The 22,235-nt window shown below is 33.3% G+C and overlaps 4 protein-coding genes across 4 annotated transcripts; 3 read left to right on the top strand and 1 right to left on the bottom strand.

Moving 5' to 3' along the window:
• Positions 1-230: 230 nt before the first annotated feature.
• TRIADDRAFT_19862 (uncharacterized protein) lies at positions 231-1,858 on the top strand (the record flags this gene model as incomplete). Its single annotated transcript, XM_002108611.1, has 5 exons — positions 231-273; positions 727-817; positions 964-1,063; positions 1,528-1,660; positions 1,770-1,858. 5 exons carry the CDS (start codon positions 231-233, stop codon positions 1,856-1,858), a joined length of 456 nt encoding a protein of 151 aa, XP_002108647.1.
• A 1,807-nt stretch (positions 1,859-3,665) lies between these two features.
• Positions 3,666-5,505, top strand: TRIADDRAFT_51789 (uncharacterized protein; the record flags this gene model as incomplete). Its single annotated transcript, XM_002108610.1, has 4 exons — positions 3,666-3,682; positions 4,679-4,778; positions 5,138-5,270; positions 5,360-5,505. 4 exons carry the CDS (start codon positions 3,666-3,668, stop codon positions 5,503-5,505), a joined length of 396 nt encoding a protein of 131 aa, XP_002108646.1.
• A 770-nt stretch (positions 5,506-6,275) lies between these two features.
• On the bottom strand, positions 6,276-8,443 carry TRIADDRAFT_18584 (uncharacterized protein; the record flags this gene model as incomplete). Its single annotated transcript, XM_002107823.1, has 8 exons — positions 6,276-6,353; positions 6,445-6,611; positions 6,979-7,219; positions 7,276-7,295; positions 7,373-7,580; positions 7,658-7,721; positions 8,058-8,098; positions 8,333-8,443. The coding sequence occupies 8 exons, from the start codon at positions 8,441-8,443 to the stop codon at positions 6,276-6,278; spliced, it is 930 nt and encodes a 309-aa protein (XP_002107859.1).
• Positions 8,444-10,496: 2,053 nt separating this feature from the next.
• On the top strand, positions 10,497-21,897 carry TRIADDRAFT_51787 (uncharacterized protein; the record flags this gene model as incomplete). The annotated part of the gene is made up of 44 exons (XM_002108609.1): positions 10,497-10,714; positions 11,151-11,291; positions 11,890-12,012; positions 12,151-12,195; positions 12,327-12,479; positions 12,593-12,656; positions 12,778-12,852; positions 13,000-13,116; positions 13,245-13,337; positions 13,419-13,477; positions 13,577-13,783; positions 13,900-13,954; positions 14,216-14,302; positions 14,379-14,443; positions 14,530-14,692; positions 14,775-14,873; positions 15,031-15,100; positions 15,197-15,264; positions 15,372-15,482; positions 15,562-15,654; positions 15,751-15,908; positions 15,982-16,142; positions 16,479-16,534; positions 16,644-16,699; positions 16,774-16,816; positions 17,039-17,134; positions 17,437-17,625; positions 17,706-17,812; positions 17,884-17,943; positions 18,530-18,631; positions 18,720-18,789; positions 18,868-18,990; positions 19,094-19,171; positions 19,294-19,371; positions 19,668-19,762; positions 19,853-19,984; positions 20,128-20,324; positions 20,412-20,497; positions 20,575-20,631; positions 20,715-20,786; positions 20,855-20,908; positions 20,984-21,085; positions 21,423-21,632; positions 21,763-21,897. 44 exons carry the CDS (start codon positions 10,497-10,499, stop codon positions 21,895-21,897), a joined length of 4,623 nt encoding a protein of 1,540 aa, XP_002108645.1.
• Between the last annotated feature and the right edge of the window lie 338 nt (positions 21,898-22,235).

The following is a 22,235-nucleotide window of genomic DNA, read 5'->3' as shown; positions in this document are numbered from 1 at the left end:
GACATTGTGCTCTGGCTTAGCTTTAACTGTAAATAATGGACGTTTGTATGAGACACCTCCATGTCTTAGTAGTGCAATAACCATCTCCATAACTATTGATGAAACCTGGCGAATCATATTTTGCATGCTATAAGCCCTCAATTCTATACAGTACACTTAGAAGCAAGGCAGACTGACCTGAATAAAACGAATTCAAAATTATTATTTATATGAACAGTTAGTAGAAAGACATGAAAGCTTTAATCCAGCGTGTTACAGCTGCTAGTGTGACAGGTTAGTTGTTAGGTGTTGGAGATGATATGCGGTAGACGACTGCTAAAGAAGTAAATGACTACCTAGATGTACTGTAAGGTAGTCTACAGTACAGTACAGTTACTACAGTATAGAGGACTATATGTTTCTGCAATTTCAAGGTGGAATGATTCCATCGATAGCTTGCTATTAAATTTCTTCTGTGATAGTAAACTACAGCAATATTATTTCCGTATCAGATATTTTAGTAGATATCGGTATAAACTACTGTATTTGCACGTTAGTTTTAGTTATAATTTCCCCCTGTGAATGTATCTAAAACGAAATTAAAGACGCTGTATCATAGCATGCATTTAAAAACGACCGAGTACAGTGACGCTTTTATCAAGTAGTACTGTAGTTAGACTGCGTAGTGAATGAATGCTTGCCTTAACGTAACTAATCTCATGTATTTCAAACATAATGCTATTCTAGTTGATGGTGAATTAATCAGCTCAATCGGTAGAGGACTCTGTATATTGATTGGCATATCAAGATATGACACAGATAAAGATCTTGATTACATGTTAGACGTCAGATAAAATCTCTTAATAATCTAATCATTTCTCCTTATGATTACCTAAAGTGAATAGGGTGTACTCTTAATATTAAATCAGTCTCTTGTTTTAAAATGTATGAAAAGGAATAGATTGAAATAATTTGTATATGCAGTTCTAGGAAGGTTTTAAGCCTAAGATTATTTGAAGATGGAGAGAAACGTTGGACAAAGAATGTCATGGAAAAAAATTTAGAAATATTATGTGTTAGCCAGGTAATGACAATATATAGATTAGTGATATATATACAGTACAGCGTAATTAGCAAAATGGCAGTGGCTGCCAATGTGTAGTGCCTGTTCGTGACACTAGTTATACGAAAGTAGACTCAGTGAGTGATACGACAATAAACTCAGTCAAGTATGTGATAGGCATTCTAGAAATGGAAACTGCAATCCTATTATGATGAGCTAAACTCGTTAGCATAGCAGGTATTTAATGCTAGTTGGATACACTTATCGTACTGTACTTTTACTGGAATTGAATGGGCCTCTAGGGCTTAGCTCATGCATGGTCTACTAATAATTATCATTTAGTGATAGAGCTCCGACCGAATAGATAGTTTCAACATATTCGCAATGCTAATAAGTAATAATGCAACATACACAGAAAATACGAACTACATCGACCGGTAATCGATCTTCTGAGAAACAAAAATTCCATTTATTGTTTTTGCTAGTTCACATTGTATAGTGTATTAAAAGGAAATAAGCTAGATTTCCATAACGCTATGGCTGCAGATTCATCGAAACAGCTCTATGAAAAATTCTTATCGCAGCTGAGATCTTCCTATAAACCTGAAGCAATTAAAGGTCGGTGGATGTGGTACTGACTGCATTATAAAATATTGAATATATGAAACATGCTTCGCGCATATTACTAAAATATTAAAAATATTGAAATCGTTTACTCCTGACTTAGATGGATTATTCGGTGCTTATATGCAAATTGATATCCGCAATGATGGACCTGTAACATACCAACTAGAATCTCCTCAGACCGCTAAGTAGGTCTTAGTTGTCTGTTGCCGTACGTGAATGATCTTGCGCATGTGAATTTTACATGTATATTGTTTTAAGGGCAAGATAATTACTAGGAATTTAAGGCTGTCTAGATAAGACATCATCTATATGGACGTATATTCACGCACGACAACCACCGTAGCCTAATTATCTTTTTAAATGAGAATAATCAGTACCAATCTTATCCGCGTGCAAGAATATCTTGAATCATCTTTAATAATTTTTGTAATATATAATTCAATTTGTAACAACAAACATAGCGATTTAAATAAATAAACGTGTATCCCTATAATTATAGTGTTGCTACTATACTGTAAACATTTAAAATCATTCAGTTAATAAGAAAAGCTGTATATGAACTTAGAACTACCTAGATTTATCAATGAAATTGAAACACCTAAATATCAACAGCGCAGCAAATAAATAATGATTACTAGCATAGTAGTAATAAAGGAAGTTAATTTTTTAAGTAATCTAACTAGTCTACGTATTTTTTCCCTAAACTACAAAAGCGCAAGTAGTTTTTTGATTTTACTACACTGATCCTTGTTCAGCTATTTAAGACTGCAGCAAATAATTATATATGACAAATACTTAAAATTTTCTAACCACATCATTAACTAGTAATTTCAAATTGGCTATCTAAGATTTGTCGGATTTCTAAGGATTCCAAAAAATAAGTCAATTAGTAATGTAGCTGGAGTTAAATCATCACCATTTCTATATAACAGTGTTAACATTGTATCGCAATCAACGATGTTCCAGATGAGGCAGCATAACGATGTAATAACGTCCTCTACAGATAGTAAGGCATTATATCAACATTGTAATTGTCTAAATAATTAATAAATTATTTGCTCTTCTACAGGCATGTTACCTTTTCACCTCAGTAAAGTATTGGCACTGCAGTGTAATAGTAGTTTTCAAGTTTTGACTGTAAACTAATTGCTTGAAAGTAGTTAATCGCAAAAGAGTTCCCCAAAAAGCTAATTTAAAATTAATTAAGCACATACCGTATTATGCTACAGTATTGCCAATTGGCTGACGGTCTATTAAATGGCATAATACTTCGAGCATTGAAGCTTAAATACCAACTGTAATATTCATTGTGTTGGTGTATAACGCATCTTATTAGTACGAGTAGAACAAGTCTGTTAGCGATACAAAGATATGGCATGTCCCTATGAATAATTTCGTCATTATTTAAAAAGTTTATAAAATCCATGAGGAAAGCTAGGACTTGCATGCAATAATAGTAAATAGTAAAGTATGCTTAATCGTAATAATTCGATATACTGTCAGCCATACTCAATAAGATAGGATTTTTACCCCCATTGTGTTATGTCGATCTTGGAAGTCAGGAGACCTGTGCCTTATATTATTCAATTGCATTACTGCATGCTTTATTTTGCTCACTAGCAGACTTCAATCAGATTTAGTGATCGAAGTCCATATTAATAATGTTGAGGACGGAAATTAGAATCGTTTAAACTTTCTACATATTCACAAGTATCACTCAGGCAACTAATTTCCCCTCTGAGGTATCATTTTCATCGTATATTTTTGCCTAAAGTTCACTGTTATAGGTAGTATCTCACATTGCTTTAATGTTACTTTAATCGCTTCCATTAACGACAAATTTATTTATCAACTTTGGAATAAATTCGTTAACGCCATCTTTCAATACGATTTAATAGCATAACCGTACTGCACATAACTTTTAAAATGTCTTAGAAAGTATTTAAGTTATACATAAACGGCACAAAAGAATGAAAATATTAATCAAGCGTGTCACATGTGCCAGTGCTACAGGTAAGTTGTGAAGTAAAAGGAGATTACTTATTGCTTGTCATAGTCATAAAATTTTTTTCATTAATTATTATAATGTTGAAACACCTCACTAGTAAACATACGCTACAAGTAAGGTGATTTCCATAGCAATATAGCATGCTAACTGTATGTCTCAAATTGGTAGTTAAAATATAGTATCTGAGTTTGAAAGATCGCTTACTTTCAACTCTTACTTTGATAGTTCAATATCAATAGTAATTTTACGATCGAAATATATTTGTGGAGCAGGAAATTTGTTTATGTTGATCAATAGGATATATAACTTAGCCAGCTGGCATTAAATTTAGGCTATGCGTGATACTACTTGGTGTATATACATTACTTGCATCAGACTTATGATGATTCCGAGGATAAAAGTTCAAGCTTGCTAAGAAAGTAGCCATATAGATATCCTAAAATTAATATAGTCATTTTATTTACTTCTGTATCACAAGGGTAGTTGTAGCACAGCTAAGTTACTAACGCAAAATAATTTCGTCTGCCTTATATAATTAAAAAAATAAAATTAAAGTTATCATATCCGTAACTGTGAATTAAGCATCTTCACATAAATATGGCAAGTAGCACCCGTCTACTATCAAAATGATGTGTTCCTTACTTCTGTATAGCCTAATAAAAACTAAATCATACGTAAAATGTATACACGGAGTATGCTTACTGCGTTTATTTAATACAGTCCTTCATAGCATATCTGTTTAATCATATACCGAATTTTAACTAAATTCTCTTCTAGTTGACGGTAAACTGATCAACTCAATGGGCCGAGAGCTCTATCTAATAATTAGCATATCGAAAGATAATACAGATAAGGATATCAGTTACATGTTAGACATAGGATAAAGTATTTATAAAGTCAACAGCAAATGTTTTACTTTTCATTGCCAGCAATATCAAGCTGTATTTACTCTTATAATTTTAGACACTAAAGTATTTAATGATAGCGTACTCTATGTGTAGGTCCAGAAAAGTTTTAAAACTACGTCTAATTGAAAACGGACAGAAACGTTGTGTAAAGAATATAGTGAAAAAAGATTTAGAAATACTATGTATAAGTCAGGTGTGATAATATTTTATACTGGAGTAATGGCTATCGTAGCGTAGTTATATCAATGCACAGTAAAGTTTTTTGCAAACCATTTATATAATGCATTTTGATTAATTTGCTGTACCATGTGTAATAATATCAGCTAATTACGGTAGTAATGTATTTGGGAATGCAGAATACAGTGATAGTATGTAATATAGAGCTATGTGTTTTACTAATTTAAATGTTGATTGTGGTTAGTATAGGGCACGGATTACTAAATTTTTAGTAGTTCATGCATAGGGTTAAAAGCCCATACACGGTACCATAATATAGTTGTCATTTATTGATCGAATGGCCAAAGTAAATATCTATATTCTCTTGTCTTATAGATAACGTTGCATGGGGCATTAAAAACGAATGTGTTAGATTTTCGAAAATCTATGTCTGCAGATTCGTCAAAAAAGCTATACCAAAAATCTATTTATCGATTAAGATCGTCATATAAACCTGGAGCAACTAAAGGTAAGCGAATATAAGGCACCAAAATACGGGAGTTTTCTTTCTCGTTTTGTTAGTAAAATTTTACTAGCTATACATATTTCTGGCTTTAGATGGGTTATTCGATGCTTATACGGAATATAGCGTCCAAAATGATGGATATGTGATTTACCAACTAGAATCTCCGTCAAAAATAGCTAGTTGGAGATATTGTCGTTTACTAGTTATTGAAATGTGTCACGGTACAACTACACCATGAATGATACAGTAGAAATTAAGTATTTGTGTCTTGATAGATTTCTACCAATATAAGTTGGGTCGACTAAACTTTTATGATTTAACTTGTGACTACAAATATTGTTCGTTAGTAGATGATTTCTGTAGTCTTTTACGAGTACATTACGTTGTTCGAATTAGTTGAAATAAAGTAAAAGTAGCTCGACGTTATGAAATTTATCTGTGTAACTACAGTCTAGAAGGGAAGTTCTAGGCGGAAAGTAAAATAGTGGTTGACAGTAGCAACTTAGAGGAACAGAATACTTTACTTCATCCCTTGTCAGGAGAGTAGTCCGTGACAAAATGTTACGAAAATTTTAAATATTGATAAAGACTATATCAGTAATCGCATATTTACTTTATTTTAATAAGAACGGGAATTGCCAGGGAGATTACATTCACATGGCAGTAATCGGAATCAAACTATCTCGTAAATAAGGATGATCAACAAATAACTTAATTGTCTCAAAAGTACATTACAGCTTATTAAAATCCCTTTTAAACTTGATAAAAGTCTACTATACAAATAAATATTTATACAAATCATTATTTTGCAGCAATATCAATCACATCAAGAATATTGTCTGAAATTTTGTAGCAAATCCGTAAGCACAGTCTTAGCGGATTATCCAGGAATTAGACTTTAAGCATTGCAAAGAAAATAAGCCTATTGCTGTTACTGGCTTAGCGCAGTAGCAGATTTAGTAAATATTTGTTTGAGATGCAAATGATAGTTAATAAACAATGATAAGCCTAACTGCCTTTCCTCGAATCTGAAGCACTTAAATCTTTCATTGATATTGTAGCGGATCCTCGCTCAGCTGGCTGAGTCTGCAATAAGACCAGATTTGAAATAATTGTAATGAATATGTAAGGATCTCTTAACTATCATTATTACTATGCAATTTCGTAATGAAGTTACCTGAGACTTATCGGGTTTCCAAGCAATCCATGAAATGACTCGAAAAGTGGCCGGTACCGAACCGTCATCATTTCCGTACATTGCTTTGTAAATGGATGCAGCCGCCATCATTGTATCTCGATGAAGGATGTTTGTTCTAGACCAGGCGGCATTACTTTCACCCATACCTGTTACAAGCATAAAATGAAATTTTTGTTGAGATGCGACTATAGAATGCAACCGCACATATATGTGCTCATGTACTGTGCTCATAGGCCATCGGTTAAGAGTAATGATAGTCAGTATACTGCAGTGTAATAAGGAAGCAAAATATTATACTGCAACTGAGCTAAACAAAGTAATTGTCCTTTCCACGGGCATGCTACCTTAGCTACAATAAAAAGCATTGGCAGTGTAAAAGAGAAAGTTTTTCAGTTTATGGCTGCAGCTTGACTCTCTTAAAATTGATTGATCATAAGAGAGCTCTAAGGAGCCAAATCAAAATAATTGTGTTAAGGTTAATTAACTAAAAGTATACATGAGGACGTTGAATACCTTTCAAGTCATCGAGTAGTTCGAACATTGATGGATAATTGACTATAATATCATCCAGGTCAATTGTTGTAAGAGTATACCCTGCACGTGTTAGTAAATTGCCTACATCTCTCACGTCTGCAAAAGGCGAAACGCGAGGAGCGAAGCCTCCTTTACGTTCGATCTCTGCCAATTGCAAAGAACAGCGTAGTTCATAAAGAGTATCGCCGCCAAACATTGCTCCAATAAAGGCACCATCATTCTTTAAGCATGCCAAAATCTAAATACAAGTAATTGCAGGAACTCAAATTATTACACATCAATTATAATGTACTTTACTACGATGCTTATCCCAAAATAGTAAAGTGCCTTTGAAAATTCGCTGCAAGGAAGACGATAAGCTATGATATTTCACTTGCCTGGGCAAAAGTTCCGGGTAGATCATTCACCCAATGTAAACTTAAGCTACTAAATAATAGATCTACAGAATGGTCGGGGAAAGGAATGAATTCCTCATCGGCGATAACTGAGATAGCTGGAACCTCAAAAGATGCAGCTCGCATTTGTGCGATCTTTAAGGATTCCTTGGAATGATCACATTGTACTAAGGTTCCTATTACTTCCTAGTATAACAAGTTTGCATTTATCAATAAGCTATTTGATTAGCAACAAGTTCATGGAATAGCCAGGTTTTAAATACCTTGTCAAGATACTTGCCAATATAGCCCCTTCCACATCCTAGATCGACAGCCACTGGAAAGAATCTAGGAATTCCATTGAAAAAGAAAGAGTTGACAAATTTATCAAAGCATCCATTTAATACTAGCTTTACTTAAAAAATAAACCAAAACACTATCCTAACTTAGATGTATCTAATACAGTTTTATGTCGTGCCTATACACTGCACAGTACATCAAATTTTCTGTGGCAGCGATCTATCTAATGACCGACGATATAGTCAGAGAATTTTAAGAGAAATTCCCAATCAAGTTTGACAATTTAACATGAATGTTGTTAATACGCGGACATATAGTAAAGACTAAGGCTTTGCATATTTTGTCAAAATGCTTGAAAGGCAATATGTGTATTTCAGAAGTTACCTTTTAATATCAAAGCTCCTATCAGCGATGCGATCGGCAACCTTAATAATAGAGTAAAGAAGTTACATTTAACAGTACGCTAGTATAACAACTATTCTATCGTATATAAAAATACACAGTACTACACTATTATAATTAGTCAGAAGATGCATCGTTAAGGAGGGCTAGTAACACTTTACAATTAAAATTTGTCGTATGGTCGCATGCTACACATGCACTCAGAGGTCTAGTATGAGAAAAAAAAATCTGAGAAAGAAAATTGTCATTTCACCAACCTCCTCTCGAAGATAATCGTAATCCGAAAAATTGATTGCCTTTGCAGCTCGATCTCGCTGAGCTAACTTTGTCGAACGATCGAAAACGTTCATTGACTGATTTAAAGGCATATCGTTCCATCTCATATGCGAGATGGTAAAGTATCGAACATGTTGTACAGAAGACTTTGTCTGCAGAAAACGCTTGGTTGCGGCCAAGCTGCAATAACCAATTCTATAAGCCATTAAAGTGTGGCAAACTTCACCTAACTAAGCTCAGTTAAGGGGTCAATTTTTTCGATTTCTTCAAGTTAAGGAACTCAACGATCTGACCACACCATGTGCAAAAAAAATTGAAATCAAAAGAGAACTTGCAACTTGGTAAACTCGTACAGGTAAAAGCATCGCATGTCCAACAGGGGCCAGCAAATTGAGATGCTAGGTGACCTACATTGGCTGCTGTTTTAGCTCTTCTCGATAACTACAGCTGAAAGAATGAAGTAAAAGGCCTTTCATAAGCTGATTTTTGATTTTTGTCTCTCTCTTTTCGACACGATGCTTCAACTTGGGCAAAACAAATTTGCAAGTAACGTAGCAACCGCCGAGTGGTACGAAGGGTTGAGGGCTGAGTTGATTTGTAACACGTTACGTCCTTTTGAAATTAACCTTTGCTACATTTGACTCACTCACTGGAGTACAAGTCCTGAACCTTACCGTACGGTTGTAAAGACGATTGACTGGGCAAATAAGGCTCTCAAGGCGATAGTCCATTATACAGTAGACTATACAGTCTAGACTCGCGGTGGAGAAGCAGATGCAGATCAAGTGCTGACCGGTCCGGTACGGTGCGGTACGCTCATTGTACAGCAGTACTGTACACTGTACACTGTACAGTGTACTGTACACGTAACACAATGAGTGTGACACAGGAACTGCAAAACTGTGCGTAACACAAATCATTGATAGACTGCTAGCAGGGACTTCAATTATTCATTTATTTATTTATTTATTTAAATTTACGGTGGTTTGCTGTCAGTCTGATCCGTAGAAATGTAAGAATAAGATTTTTGTCTTATGTCTCTATGGTCTGAACTTCAGTACAGTGCCAAAATGATTTGTCCATCTATTTACAGTCCGAATTGAAAATCAAAATTTTCTACAAAGCCTAGATATAATCGCTTCTGATTCCGACTTGTTATTACGTTATGTGTTGGGTGGTGCAGGTGGATTTACGCAAGGGTGGTTGCAATTTTGAATTGATTTGTTCGTCTATTTACGGTCCGAGTTCAGAATGAAACTTTTTCTACAAATCCTCGATATAATCGTTTATGATTACGGCTTATTATGACGTTATTTGTTAGGTGGTGCAGGTGGTTTATGCAACGGGGGTTACAATATTTAATAAATTAATTGAGCCGTCCGCACAACATGCTGGCTTGAAAATGGTCGAGTTTTAAAATAACACAAATACAGTATCACCATCATTATGACTGCGTATTGTTGAAGAAGAAGAGCATCGTGTACACCCGCTGGTCTACGACAGATCGACAGTCCATTACTAACAGTACTAGACTACCAATTCTGCGATGGTTTTCTTTTTGGTTAATCCCATCCACCCGGGGTGCGGCTACTGTACCGTAAACTCCAGTACTGTACAGTACTGTACTGTACAGTGTACAGTATACAGTGTACAGTACAGTACTGTACAGAACGATTGTTGCGTCAATACTGTACTGTACTGTACTGCATATCCACTCAGACAGCTCAGTGTACGGCACAGTCAGCACCTCACATAGTGGCTGAGAGGGTGACGCCATTGAGTTCATGAAGTTGTTAACTCTATGGGTGACACTAGGTGACACCCTCAATGACGCGTACTGTAAACCGTACTGTACAGTGTACACACTTGTACTTTGATTACCGCTTTTACGCAGACGCTCATCAACTTGCATTGCCGTAAGCAATCACTACAGTGTACTTAGTAATCACTTGCAATATTTCCATCTTGTCGCTCTTTCATTCTTCACTTTGCCTATCCTAGCAAGCAATTTGACGCTTTCATTGAAAGTTACCCAGTTAGTAAATTGTTGGACTGAATTCAATCGATAATCCAGTCGGACCTCTTCGAGTCTACGCGAGCGTATAGACTTGGCAGCAGTGTAGGATAAGTCAACGTCAGATCGTTATGGATGACAACAGCACTAAGCCAAAGATGCAACGCAATAGTGACGTTGTCAATTTCCAACAGGAGAGCTTAAATTATAACCAATTGCTGCCATATTATGAAGAAATCGAAGCAAATAGCCAGCAATTATTCCAAAAAATCAAACATAATTTAGCCTTGGCTGTTGAGAATGGTGAATTAAGACCTGGAGCAATGCATTGGTCCATTCAATTAGATAAGTATGTATTGTCATCGATAACAGATTAAACTAAGGATTGGATACTTTTAATTCCTTTCCAGCCATTTGCCTACATCGACAAGTTGATCGAACTTCACACGAATGCAGAAAGATGATTTCATCTGTATAGTACTAGGATTAAATCAGTACAGTAATAATATACTGCTACAGGCAATTCGTATGTTATACCGTACAGTACATACAAGATAGCAGTGTCGTATATAAATGTTCATCCGGAGTAAGATTGACACTGTCGATATGACTCCTACCAATGAAGGAATTGCTCATGTTAGATTACACTAGTTATGATGATGAAAGCAATTCTCTTTACCAATCATGATAATACTTTCCTATTGATGTCATAAAATCATTAGACTATATCAATGAAAGTCAACACTCATATGGACATACTTCAATGTTATTCAATCGTATTTTAGCTACATCCATGCTTATGGCCGACGCTTTAGTAAGGATGACCATATCAAACTCGTCCAATTACTCTACAAATTATTAACAATTCCTGATCTGCCTCCTTTGCTTGTACAACAATTTGGATGTGTGCTCATTTCCTTGTTAAGGTAAATTATCATTATTATACTTGTTAAATAATTATGATACTATTCAATTAATCATAATTTTCCTGTAGCTCTTCTTTCGATCTTACTGTATATCGATAGACATCAACGGTAGTACATCAATGAATAGCTATATTGACTTGCGTATAATTAGCAAAATTGGATACAACTTTCTGCATAGGATATTCATAATGTGATAGCTCATAAGTTATCACTTATTTGATTGGATTACCACAATAAATAGGCATGCAATGAGTAGACGTCAACGATGCTACATCACTGAAAGACTATATTGACTTACGTATCAGTCGTAAAATGCTACACTACTTTTTATAAATGATATTTGTTGTCTGATAGTTTATAACTTATCACTTCTTTGGTTGATTTAGGATAATAAATAGGTACATAACAAGTACATATCAACGATAGTACATCAATAAAATAACTATGCTGACTTACATATCATTAGTAAATTTCGTACAACTTTCAGTAAATGACATTCGTTATCTGATAGTTTATAAGTTATCACTTATTTGATTGCATTACAATAATAAATAGGCATACAGCACTATTAAGATAGTTGAATTTATTTTTCCATTAGCAAAAAGAAATTATTATCTAGGGATGATTTACAGCTAGAATGGAAGCCTCTATATCGTTTATATCATGAAGTCTATTATACCAATTATGAAAATAATACCATACGACTCAAAAAGATCAAATCGTAAGTACTATTATACGTATAAGCCACCTTAGAATACATGAGTACACATATTTAATCCGTACTTGGGCATGCTTGATCCTGCCATTATTGGCAACACTAAATGCCATTCTAAAAATTAAACTTTTGAATATTTTGTAGTTGTTGCAAACCGGTAATATTTAGATTAATGCTGGCAACAAGAACGTAAGTTGATGCCATTGCTGTTATTTTTATTGGATTTTGTAAATATTTATGATGAATTGTATGGTTTCTAATATTCGTTGAATAGATTTAAATTAACTACTTTCAACGCTTTCAATTCAATTATATACTAGCTATTTTACTGCGTCTGCAACCGAAGAAATGCTACAGGAGTGGAGACCAATGATGTATCCGTTCGATACATCAATAATGCTGAAAGCTACTAGTTACTTTTGTAGCTTTTTACCGACAGCTTTACTCCCTCATGAGCACAACCAAGGCTTTAAGTACGGCAGTTAATAATATTGGTCATACTTTGCTAGTAAACTATATCAGTATTTTTGGATAATATTATGTCATTTCTTTATTCAATGCTAACACTGATTGAAAATAATCCAAGGTTGTGGTTTGATGAATTAATGAATTTATATATAAGCTGTTTAAATTCTCCATCTTGGGAAGCGGTTTGTATTGAATACCTTCGTAAATTTTACAATTTCTATTACCATTTATCGTACAGTATTGCAACATATATTGCAGTACGACATCATTTAATTTGATGATATTACTGTAATTAATTTATAGAATCTGGTGTACTTATTTGTTCGATTAGCGAAAGAAAATATTGGATATGTGCATTGGGAGCCATACTTAGCAAAGGTTACTTCCGGTTTCTTTTGATTACCTTATGAAGATGCTAATATTGTGCATATATCTTGAATGTATTCAGTTATAACTAATTGCAAAATAGAGTAAGTGTAACAAACTACAAGATTTAACAATAAATCCAATCATAAACAATTGTAGATATTTCAACGAATCCTTAATAGTTTCAATCTTCCTGTGGGTAAGCGTCAAGTCCCACGATCTAAAAATGCTATGTATAAAGCAAATTTATGCGCTGAATGGATTATTAACATGATGGTAATACTACATTGATTACTATTATATTGATATTTGTTCTAAAAGAATTAAACCGTTCTTTCTTGTTCCACAGTATATTGGAAAATAAATAAATCATACTAAAAGCAGATTCATTAATACTATGATAGGGTGACAAAGAATCCAAGGTCCAATTTTATCTTAATCAACTGTTACGAGCGATTGAAAATTTTTGTCACCCTTCAAATGTTGGCGCTTGGGTGGTATGTAGCCCTGTTTTTTATATATATATCTTTAATAAGCATATTAAGAAACAAATGTAATTTTTATTTATAATTTTACAGGGGAAAATTCAAAATTTTCTCGGTAGCTTGACATCAGCGTTCATCTACCGCCTACGATTGTAAGTGAATTCTTTTATAAATTCGTACTGTAGAAGACAATTCATTTCTGAAATAGTACATTGTAAGATAATGATTTATCAATGAATTTCTTAATTCAGGGAACGAAAACCGAAAAAGACTTGGGTACCCAAAATTCCAAAAGAATACCATATAACTGACGATGATATTACTACTTTTGTTGAGAACATTAGACCAATAGCGATGTTACTTTTATTTACTAAACACTTGAGCGATGAAGTTGCTCTGATAATCCAGAATTTATCCATTTTAAGACCTGAAATTATGCTGCCGCCTCTTTTAGATCGGTATGATAGAACGTAGAAAATTTATTAGTATTAAATTCTTTGTACGATATATCATTCAGAAAGGTGCTAAAATAGTTGCATTGTACAATTTCAATTAATATCATCACATTCTGTAGGACGTTTGCTAGTTTAACTACGCTGACTGAACCACACCAAGTGATTGCAACCATGGTATGTGCAGCTTTTGTATCACGACCACTTGCCAGTGCTGGTAGAACAATTGATGATAAAGAAATTCGATTTCCTTCCGGACCATCATATTTGATGAAATTATTGGAATTAGCCCTTCCTGGAATCGATCTAAATGATTCTTTAAAGACTTCTGTAAATTTATTATCGTAAATTATCTAGAATAGAAGCTTATAAAAATCTGATATTTTTATATTGATGTTATAATCTATTGACTAAAGAATTAATAATAATTCGTTACAGACGACATTAATATTCTACATGGCCGCCTTTGGTTTGATTCCTATTGTGGATTGTTCTATGTTGGCTAGTGAAGAGGCTCTTACAGAGGTTCTATTTTGACTGCAAACTCAGAAATATTTTGATTTCGGTTCAACAATAACGTAGTTTGTGTTGATATCAATAGGAAGAAAAGGAGCTGTGCTCGTTAACAGCTAGATTTGAAGATATTTTGATCCAGTTCATAGACAGGTATTGACCTTATGATAAATATTGCAGCATACGAACTTTACGTCTAAAGCTTAATCCCTTTATATATCAAACTGTATTGTACATAGGTGTTTCGAGATGATTGAAAATAGCTCAAACGTCGAAAGTTTAAAGTCGTACAATACTATTGATGGTGAATCCTCATTTAATAATGAAGACAGGCAATTTGCTGAAGGTTTTTATAGGGTATTCATGACAATATTAAGTCAGTCCTCAAGAACTTTGGCTATGGTAAATTTCTTATCTTAGAAAAGATTGAGATTTTCTGTAGAAAATTTAATTATTAACTAATATAATTAATTCAAAATTTTAGGTAGTTATTAAGAAGTTATTTGGATTTGTCAGAGGCCATATTCTTGGTGATACCATAGCTGGTCATATATGTTGTGCAATTGTTTCAGCTGCTGCTAATGTATGTCATATTCCAACTGTTTTTACTAGTACTCTTTTTACTCTTTATGCATTGTTCATAAATTGATATTCTAATAGCGCATATATACTACTCCAAATATTCAGCTTAATTTCATTGAAAAAATATATTTTAAAATGCATCATTTTTTTTGTACCAGGCACAACCTGAAATGACTTTAAAACTTTTTCTACCGTATCACTCAAGAAATATTCTTGAAATTATAGAAAGTAATACAATGAGATATAATAGCCCATAAAATTGAGTATAAAGCTATGTATCTTAACTTATATTCTCATAACTAATCGCATATATATTGATTTCAGCTGACGATTTTGTAGATGAAGAGCAAGTGGAGAGTGGACTTATCTGGTATTTACTGGTTTTTAGTAAAGTACGTTGTACAATTACTGTCTTTCGAGCCTCAGCATGCTCATCACGTTTTAGCTAGTTTATTTTTAAACTCTAATTAATTATTTGCTATTTATATACTAAACCTAGTTAATGACAGCTGATGGCCGATATATCATTCAATATAAGGATCATATTTATAAAGTTATCTCTATGTCAATACACTTGAAATCTAAGACGGCATCAAATTTTACATGTCAGGTACAATACCATTACTTTACCAATAGAAATAATCGGGAATACGTCACTTTATTACTTTTTATTCCTCAATTCTACTTAGGGTTTTAGTTCCTTATTGGAATCTTTAACCGCTGTATATCCCGGTGATAGATCTATGGCTAATGATTCTCCTTCACAATATAACTATCTTAAAGTAAGTGATTATTAAAGTGAGATTACTACAATTTATTCATTCAGTTAATTCTGTAATGTATGGGCTTTTACTTTCATTATCTCGAAAACGTGGCAGGATTGGGCAAAATGTTATGATCGTCGAGATGTAGTGATTGATTGGCACAAACCGTCAGAAGCTGAAATGGAATTTGCTCATGATCTCATGCATGATTTCTTAATTCAAGAAACCAACAAGATGCAAGATTTAACAACTGGCCCTATTAATATGAAGAGGTTTTTATGTTAAAGTTAATAATACTCAACTAAATTAAGTTATTATAAACGATTCCTTAATAATTTTTCATAGGGAAGAAATTCACCAGTGTCTTCATATAATTTATTGTATCCTCACTGGTGCTGGAGAAGCTTTACCGCCTTGGGACAAACCATATCTATCTCCATTGTTGGTTTATACAACGCTTATTAACCTAAAATTCTTACGAAATATATATACTTTGTATTTTGTTGGTAATTTAGGCTAATGTTTTTTTTAAAACAATTCCAGAGTCCCCTCAGTTGTTCCCTACAGCGAGGAAATTATACTATGTACAGAAAATACATCTAAATGTATGGATAACTTTTTTTGTAATTTATATGTTACCAATTTTTTCAATGTTATTTCATCTCTAATTCTTTTTATTACTAACATTAGTCTCTAAGAACACAGTATGCTTACGGGAAATTGTCGCTAATTGTATTCATACAGCCATTGGTATAAATTTTACTATGCTTCTCAATTTATTGTATACCCACATGCCCGATTATCTTAACACGCATGGTTATACTCTTAATTTTGTACTGTAGGTTACTTTTTGGATCATGTAACGGATGATACAAAGTCATTTAATCTGATGCTATCGGTAATTACATTTATTATTTCGATCAGATACTTAACAGATTACATTTTGTCTTTATGAGTAACTGTAAATTACATGAAATTAAAATGTATAAATTACGTCTTTATGTTAGATTTACGATCAAGTCTTATTTAATTATGGAGGACAAAATGACCACTTACAGGAGAGGTAGAAATTGTATTTTAATTATCTATTTAGCTAATAAAATTCCCTAGTAATTGAATGTCTTTATTGCATTAAAGAGAATTCTTGGCCAATTGGTGGAAGCGCCTAATAAGTAATAAGGTATTCACCTTTTCAGCATGATATTGGTTTGACTGTCTAGAATAGTTGCTTATGCCACAATATACGCATTTTTACATTGCTTTACAGCTCCTCGGACACTGTAACTGTATAAGGCAAATTGTGATTGAGAAAAGCTACCTCCAGCACCTGGTATATACATTATATTTTTTGCGGGAATTGAAGTTACCTTAATTTGACGGCTGTGAATTATATTCTATATAGAAAAGAAGAAATCATATCTATCCTTGCAGGATGACAGAACTCCATCAAATGATGATTAGCGATGTTTTAAAGTTATCCGTTTGCGACTATTGCGAGGTTATTATACATGTATAAATGATAGCTAATATTTGATCAGATATTATATTAATATTGAAAAACGCTTATTCCAACAGATAAGAAGAGAGGCACAAGGTCTGCTGTTGTTGTGTTACGAGAGCATCTTATTTTCTTGTACATATAGTCTTCCTTTCATTACTGATAAACTAAAAGCCGACAATTCAGTTAGCCATGATGAATTTAAGGTACTCTAGTGTATTTATTTCATTGTTTTTAGCAGTTGTATTGTAGCTGGACATTCCACTAATGAAATGAATCATATTTTTTTTTGGTATCGAAAGGGTGCCCTGTTTGTTCTAACGGATGCCGATACATGTAAATTTGTGTGTCACCAATGGGAGAACATGCAGCAGATTTGGCCTGCATTAGTTAAGGCTGATCATTCCGAAAAATCGTCTATCCTAATATTAATTAATAAAGTTTATCAGCAAATGTGTCGAGAATATGCAACCTTAGCTTTAAAATATGAGGTCAGATAAGTTAATGGAGTAACATAACAATATTTACTTGGTCATAAATCAGCATTAACACAACTAAATTATTAACTTAGGTTCCGGTAGAATGTAGGGAAGCAGCACGAGCTTTAACAGGAACTGTTAGCGTGAGTAATAAAGATGGTGACTTATTTTTGGAAGAAATGAATAACTGTAATCGCAGGTATTTATGAAACTATGTTCAATCTATTCATCGTATTATTCAAAAAAAGTAATTTACACGATTTCAAATAGGCAATACATGGAATTAGTCAACCTTCTCCTAGATTTATGTGAAACAGGGGACAATAATATGTAAGTTGGAAAATTTGTAATATCAAATCAAATTTCGACTATTCGCTAAATGAAAACACGTATTTTACAATGGCTGCTTATAGGAGGTGGCAGTTTCTACAGTACTGTATAGGTTTTATTGCGCAACTGATTCGAATCGATATCCCGTTGCTACCACGTGCAATAGCACTTTTCACGAAAAATTTAATCCACGATTCTATTGAGATACGCAAGGTGTACTTCCTATTTAATGTATACATAGGTAGCATGGTGTCTAGTTTTATTAACTGCCTACGCTATATTTAGATGGCTGTGTCCGCCATTGCAAGTATTTGTAAACAATTAAAAAGAAAGCATTTGAAAATTGAAATCAGTGTCAAAAATGCAGGTATAGTCAATTGTAAATTATTCGGAGGACAATTTTTACCGCCACGTGCAAATGCATGTCGAATTTAATAGAGTTACTATCAACTTTATGATATAGCATGTGCTGAAGCATCAAGTGAGGAGAGCGATATCAATAATGACTGGTTCGTTGCCTTGCTATTTCAATTGATTTACTTAAAAAACAGAAATATATTAATATTTTGATTTTTACGCCAACTAGGCTCGTTTTCCCATTAGAAAATAATAGATTTGACGTTAAAGACTGGAAAAGTAATACGCTTATCGATAAACCATACATAGGATATAATAACGTATGGCCTAGGTAAGATATTATGACACAATATTGTTGACATGTAACACTTCTAAAATTCTTTTTAATCGTACCTAATATATAATATTATCAAACGCAGGTCAATACTAACTCATGCCGCATTAGAACAGCAACCGAAAGTTGATAGGGGTATCCAGGAGATGACTGAGGTAGTGGCTGTACAAATATTTTTGATTTCCTGATTTCATTTTGTTAATTCTTTCACATATTGAAATTTTCTAATGTAGCATGAAGCAGCAATGTATGCGGTACTCAACAGTCATGAATTTATCGAGTCACTGATCAAGCTTTATTCGCTAGAAATTTCAAAAGATGAAGCCTTTAATATGCATAATTATGCTATGTTTAAGGTATTATATTATTTCATGATATCAAGTCTTTAATTTGTTCAGATACAATTTCGATTAGATTGCCTTCCAATACTAATTTATATACGAATATGTACAATTGCAGGGTATATTTCGCAATTTCGGGGATTCATTACTACCGCTGTTTGAGCGACACGTTGAAAATCTTTTCGCAGATACTGAGGTAGATTTAAGCATGGAGCATATGGTAGTAATACTCGTACATTACTTGACATTACGATACAAAAAATGCTAACGAAAGGTTATGAATGTTAATGATAGGTTATTATTTATAAATCTATATAGCATAGCAGTAGTCAAAAATGTGCACTAGAGATCGTTGCTGGATTGGTTCGTGGCTCTAAGCATTGGGGTAGCGAAAAAGTAAGTGCTGCTTTGTCAACAATGGAAATTTCATATGTAAAACTACAAGATGAGCTTAATAAAATATTACTTCACAGGAGCAACATTTATGGTTGTTTTTAACTCCTCTGTTGCGGAAAGCATTCAATTCAATCTCCAGAGAAACGATAAATGATTGGTGTACTTTTGTTACAACAATCAGTGTATGGCATTAGTGATAATAGTTTTCTTTCTTAAATTACATCCTTTAAGATATCGCTAATTACGGTGATTGATGATGATATTATATTAATAAGTATTTATCATTTTTTCCATAGAAAAATCGAGATCCGAAACGACTACGCAGTCTGTTTTCTCTATTATTTAACGAAAATATATTTGCTGGCGAGCAAGCATCCTTCCTTGATGCTAGGTCTTTATGCTATTAAATCAATATAACTATAAAGATTCTAATTAAATTTTAAAATTCTAACGTAACGATAATTTATCGATTTTTTCTTAGTGCATTATCCTTGATTCGTATTTTCGTCTCCGACATGGAATGGAAAGGCTATGAGGTGCAAAATTTAGCTCTTAAGTTAGTAAGTCCCTGGCTTGATCACCAATACAAAGATGTTCGTTCATCGCTTGGCAGGTACCTTAAAATTATTTTCAGAACTTTTCTAAATTGCAATGTACATGTATAATTGAAGCTATCATCGATTTCCTTATAACTATTTAAAACAACATTTATAACTAATTTTATGTTCTTTCTACTATTAACAACACTTCCTTCAGCCTTTTGCGGGATATTTTCAAATTTGATGTGGCTATCTCAAAGAACTACGTCAGTAAAGGTCCTACCGCGACAAAATTTATCGAAAGCCTACTTCCGTCGCTATCGAAATTATTTACTGAAGACAAGCGGAGCGACGGCAATGTAGAACTTGTCGACCCTGAAGAAAAGCAAGCGACATTAAGACTAAGCGAAACCTGTAATAGATAATTTTACGGTTTCCGTCTGATAATTCTTTATTAATATGGTTTATTATTATAACGCATGAAAATATATAATAATTTAGTATTAGAATGGTTAATATCTTGCAACCGTCAAAACAGCAGAACGCCGCAGCCGTATTCAATTGCCACGTACAAGCTATTACCACTGGTAGGTCATGCCTTTTCTAGCAATATAGTACGATTAAAGATGATAAATTCGCTATCTTCTATAAATGTTTTGGCTAGTTAATCGGATTGGAAAATCAAGAAGATGATAAAGATCTGCAAATATTGTGTAAACTGGTTAGTTCGAAATGTGCTATCTTACATTTAGCTTTAGTTTAAAGCCCTTATGAACTAAAATACATCAATGGCACGATGTCTAGGCTTTCGGATATTTAGCTCAAGCACAGCTATCGGATGCTGCGGTTGATTCTGTTATGCTTGCTTTAACACAAGTAAGTTTTAGTCTATGCTGTTTTATTTTCTGCTGCATGTAATGACCAACTAATTTTTTAATGCGTAGGTAGTACAATCTAACTCATGGCATCACCGTTATAGTATGTTGTTATTTATTCAGGTATTAAATTCTCCTTAGTTCGTATCATATATCAAAAAATTTTTATATCTGAACTGTTTAATTTTCTAAATGCAGGTTATGACGTTTAGAAATCTCTTTCTATTATTTGAGCATACCACAGCGACCAGCACTATTGAAGACATTTTACTTAAGTTGATATTTGATGAGCAAATTGAGGTTAAAGACAATTTTGCTAGATTTTATCCTAAATTTCTGAGAAAATTAAGAGTCTTCGTGCATTAGGTTAGAGAAATGGCATCAACAACTTATAGTGGACTACTAAGATGTGGATTTTTAGAAGTAACAAGCGTGAAACTGGTATTACCATTTACTTAGATAATGTTGTCATAACTTCAATACATAGATGATGATGATATAAAAAAAAAATTGTAATTGACACCTTGTAGAATAAATATTAAATTTTCTTTAGTCCAAATTTAGAGATGTCGTAACAGAGACGAAAATCAAGCGTAGACATAATATACCATCGACTGAATGTAAAAATATTGTATAGAATATGCGTAGAGTATTCTCACATGAATTTAAGCTTCAATCTTTTATTTTTGGCTTTACAATATTAGTTAAGAAAGTGATTAGCCGGCGCCATTCTGCAATATTGGGTCTCGCTGCATGTATACAAGCCTTTCCATATGATGTTCCTCCTTGGTTACCGGAGATCTTAATATTTATCGGCGACCGATTAAATGATCCTCCTCCAATTAAGGTATTATTGCTATACATTAGGCTATCATGTAAGTTTTTGTTAAGGAATGAATAGTAAATAAAATCAGTTTTTAAATTTGTTGCCAATTCTATCGATATTAATATTAAGTCATTATTATTCTAAATGTTAGACTACTGTTAAATCCGTCGTTTCTGAATTCAAGCGTACTCATTTGGATAATTGGGAAGAGCATAAACAATATTTTACAGTCGACCAGCTGAGCGCTCTAAGTGATTTCTTAATATCTCCTAGCTATTACGCTTAATTAATAATAACCAATTGAAATTGTATACAAAATAGATCTTAAACGAACTTAGCTAAGTTCTTTATTTTTAATGATGGTGGGAATATCTATATATGTCTGCTTATTAGTATTATTTTACAAATATTGCACGTATGAATTGTTGTGATCAAAGGACGCACACAAAGAATATAATGAAGAAGTTACTTTAGTACTACTGTATACTTAATTGTGAGCCAACGTATCTAAAGTATATTACCGACTGTGGTTATTTAAACTTAATTATTATGAGATCCCAATTGAAATGAAGAACAGAGTCTAAGAACATCATATGATGTTCATAATGAAGTGGGAACTCATTT

The sequence above is a fragment of the Trichoplax adhaerens genome, genomic scaffold, assembly GCF_000150275.1.
Source record: "Trichoplax adhaerens TRIADscaffold_1 genomic scaffold, whole genome shotgun sequence".
Taxonomy (NCBI): Eukaryota; Metazoa; Placozoa; class Uniplacotomia; order Trichoplacea; family Trichoplacidae; genus Trichoplax; species Trichoplax adhaerens.
This window is presented reverse-complemented; position numbering and strand designations above follow the sequence as displayed.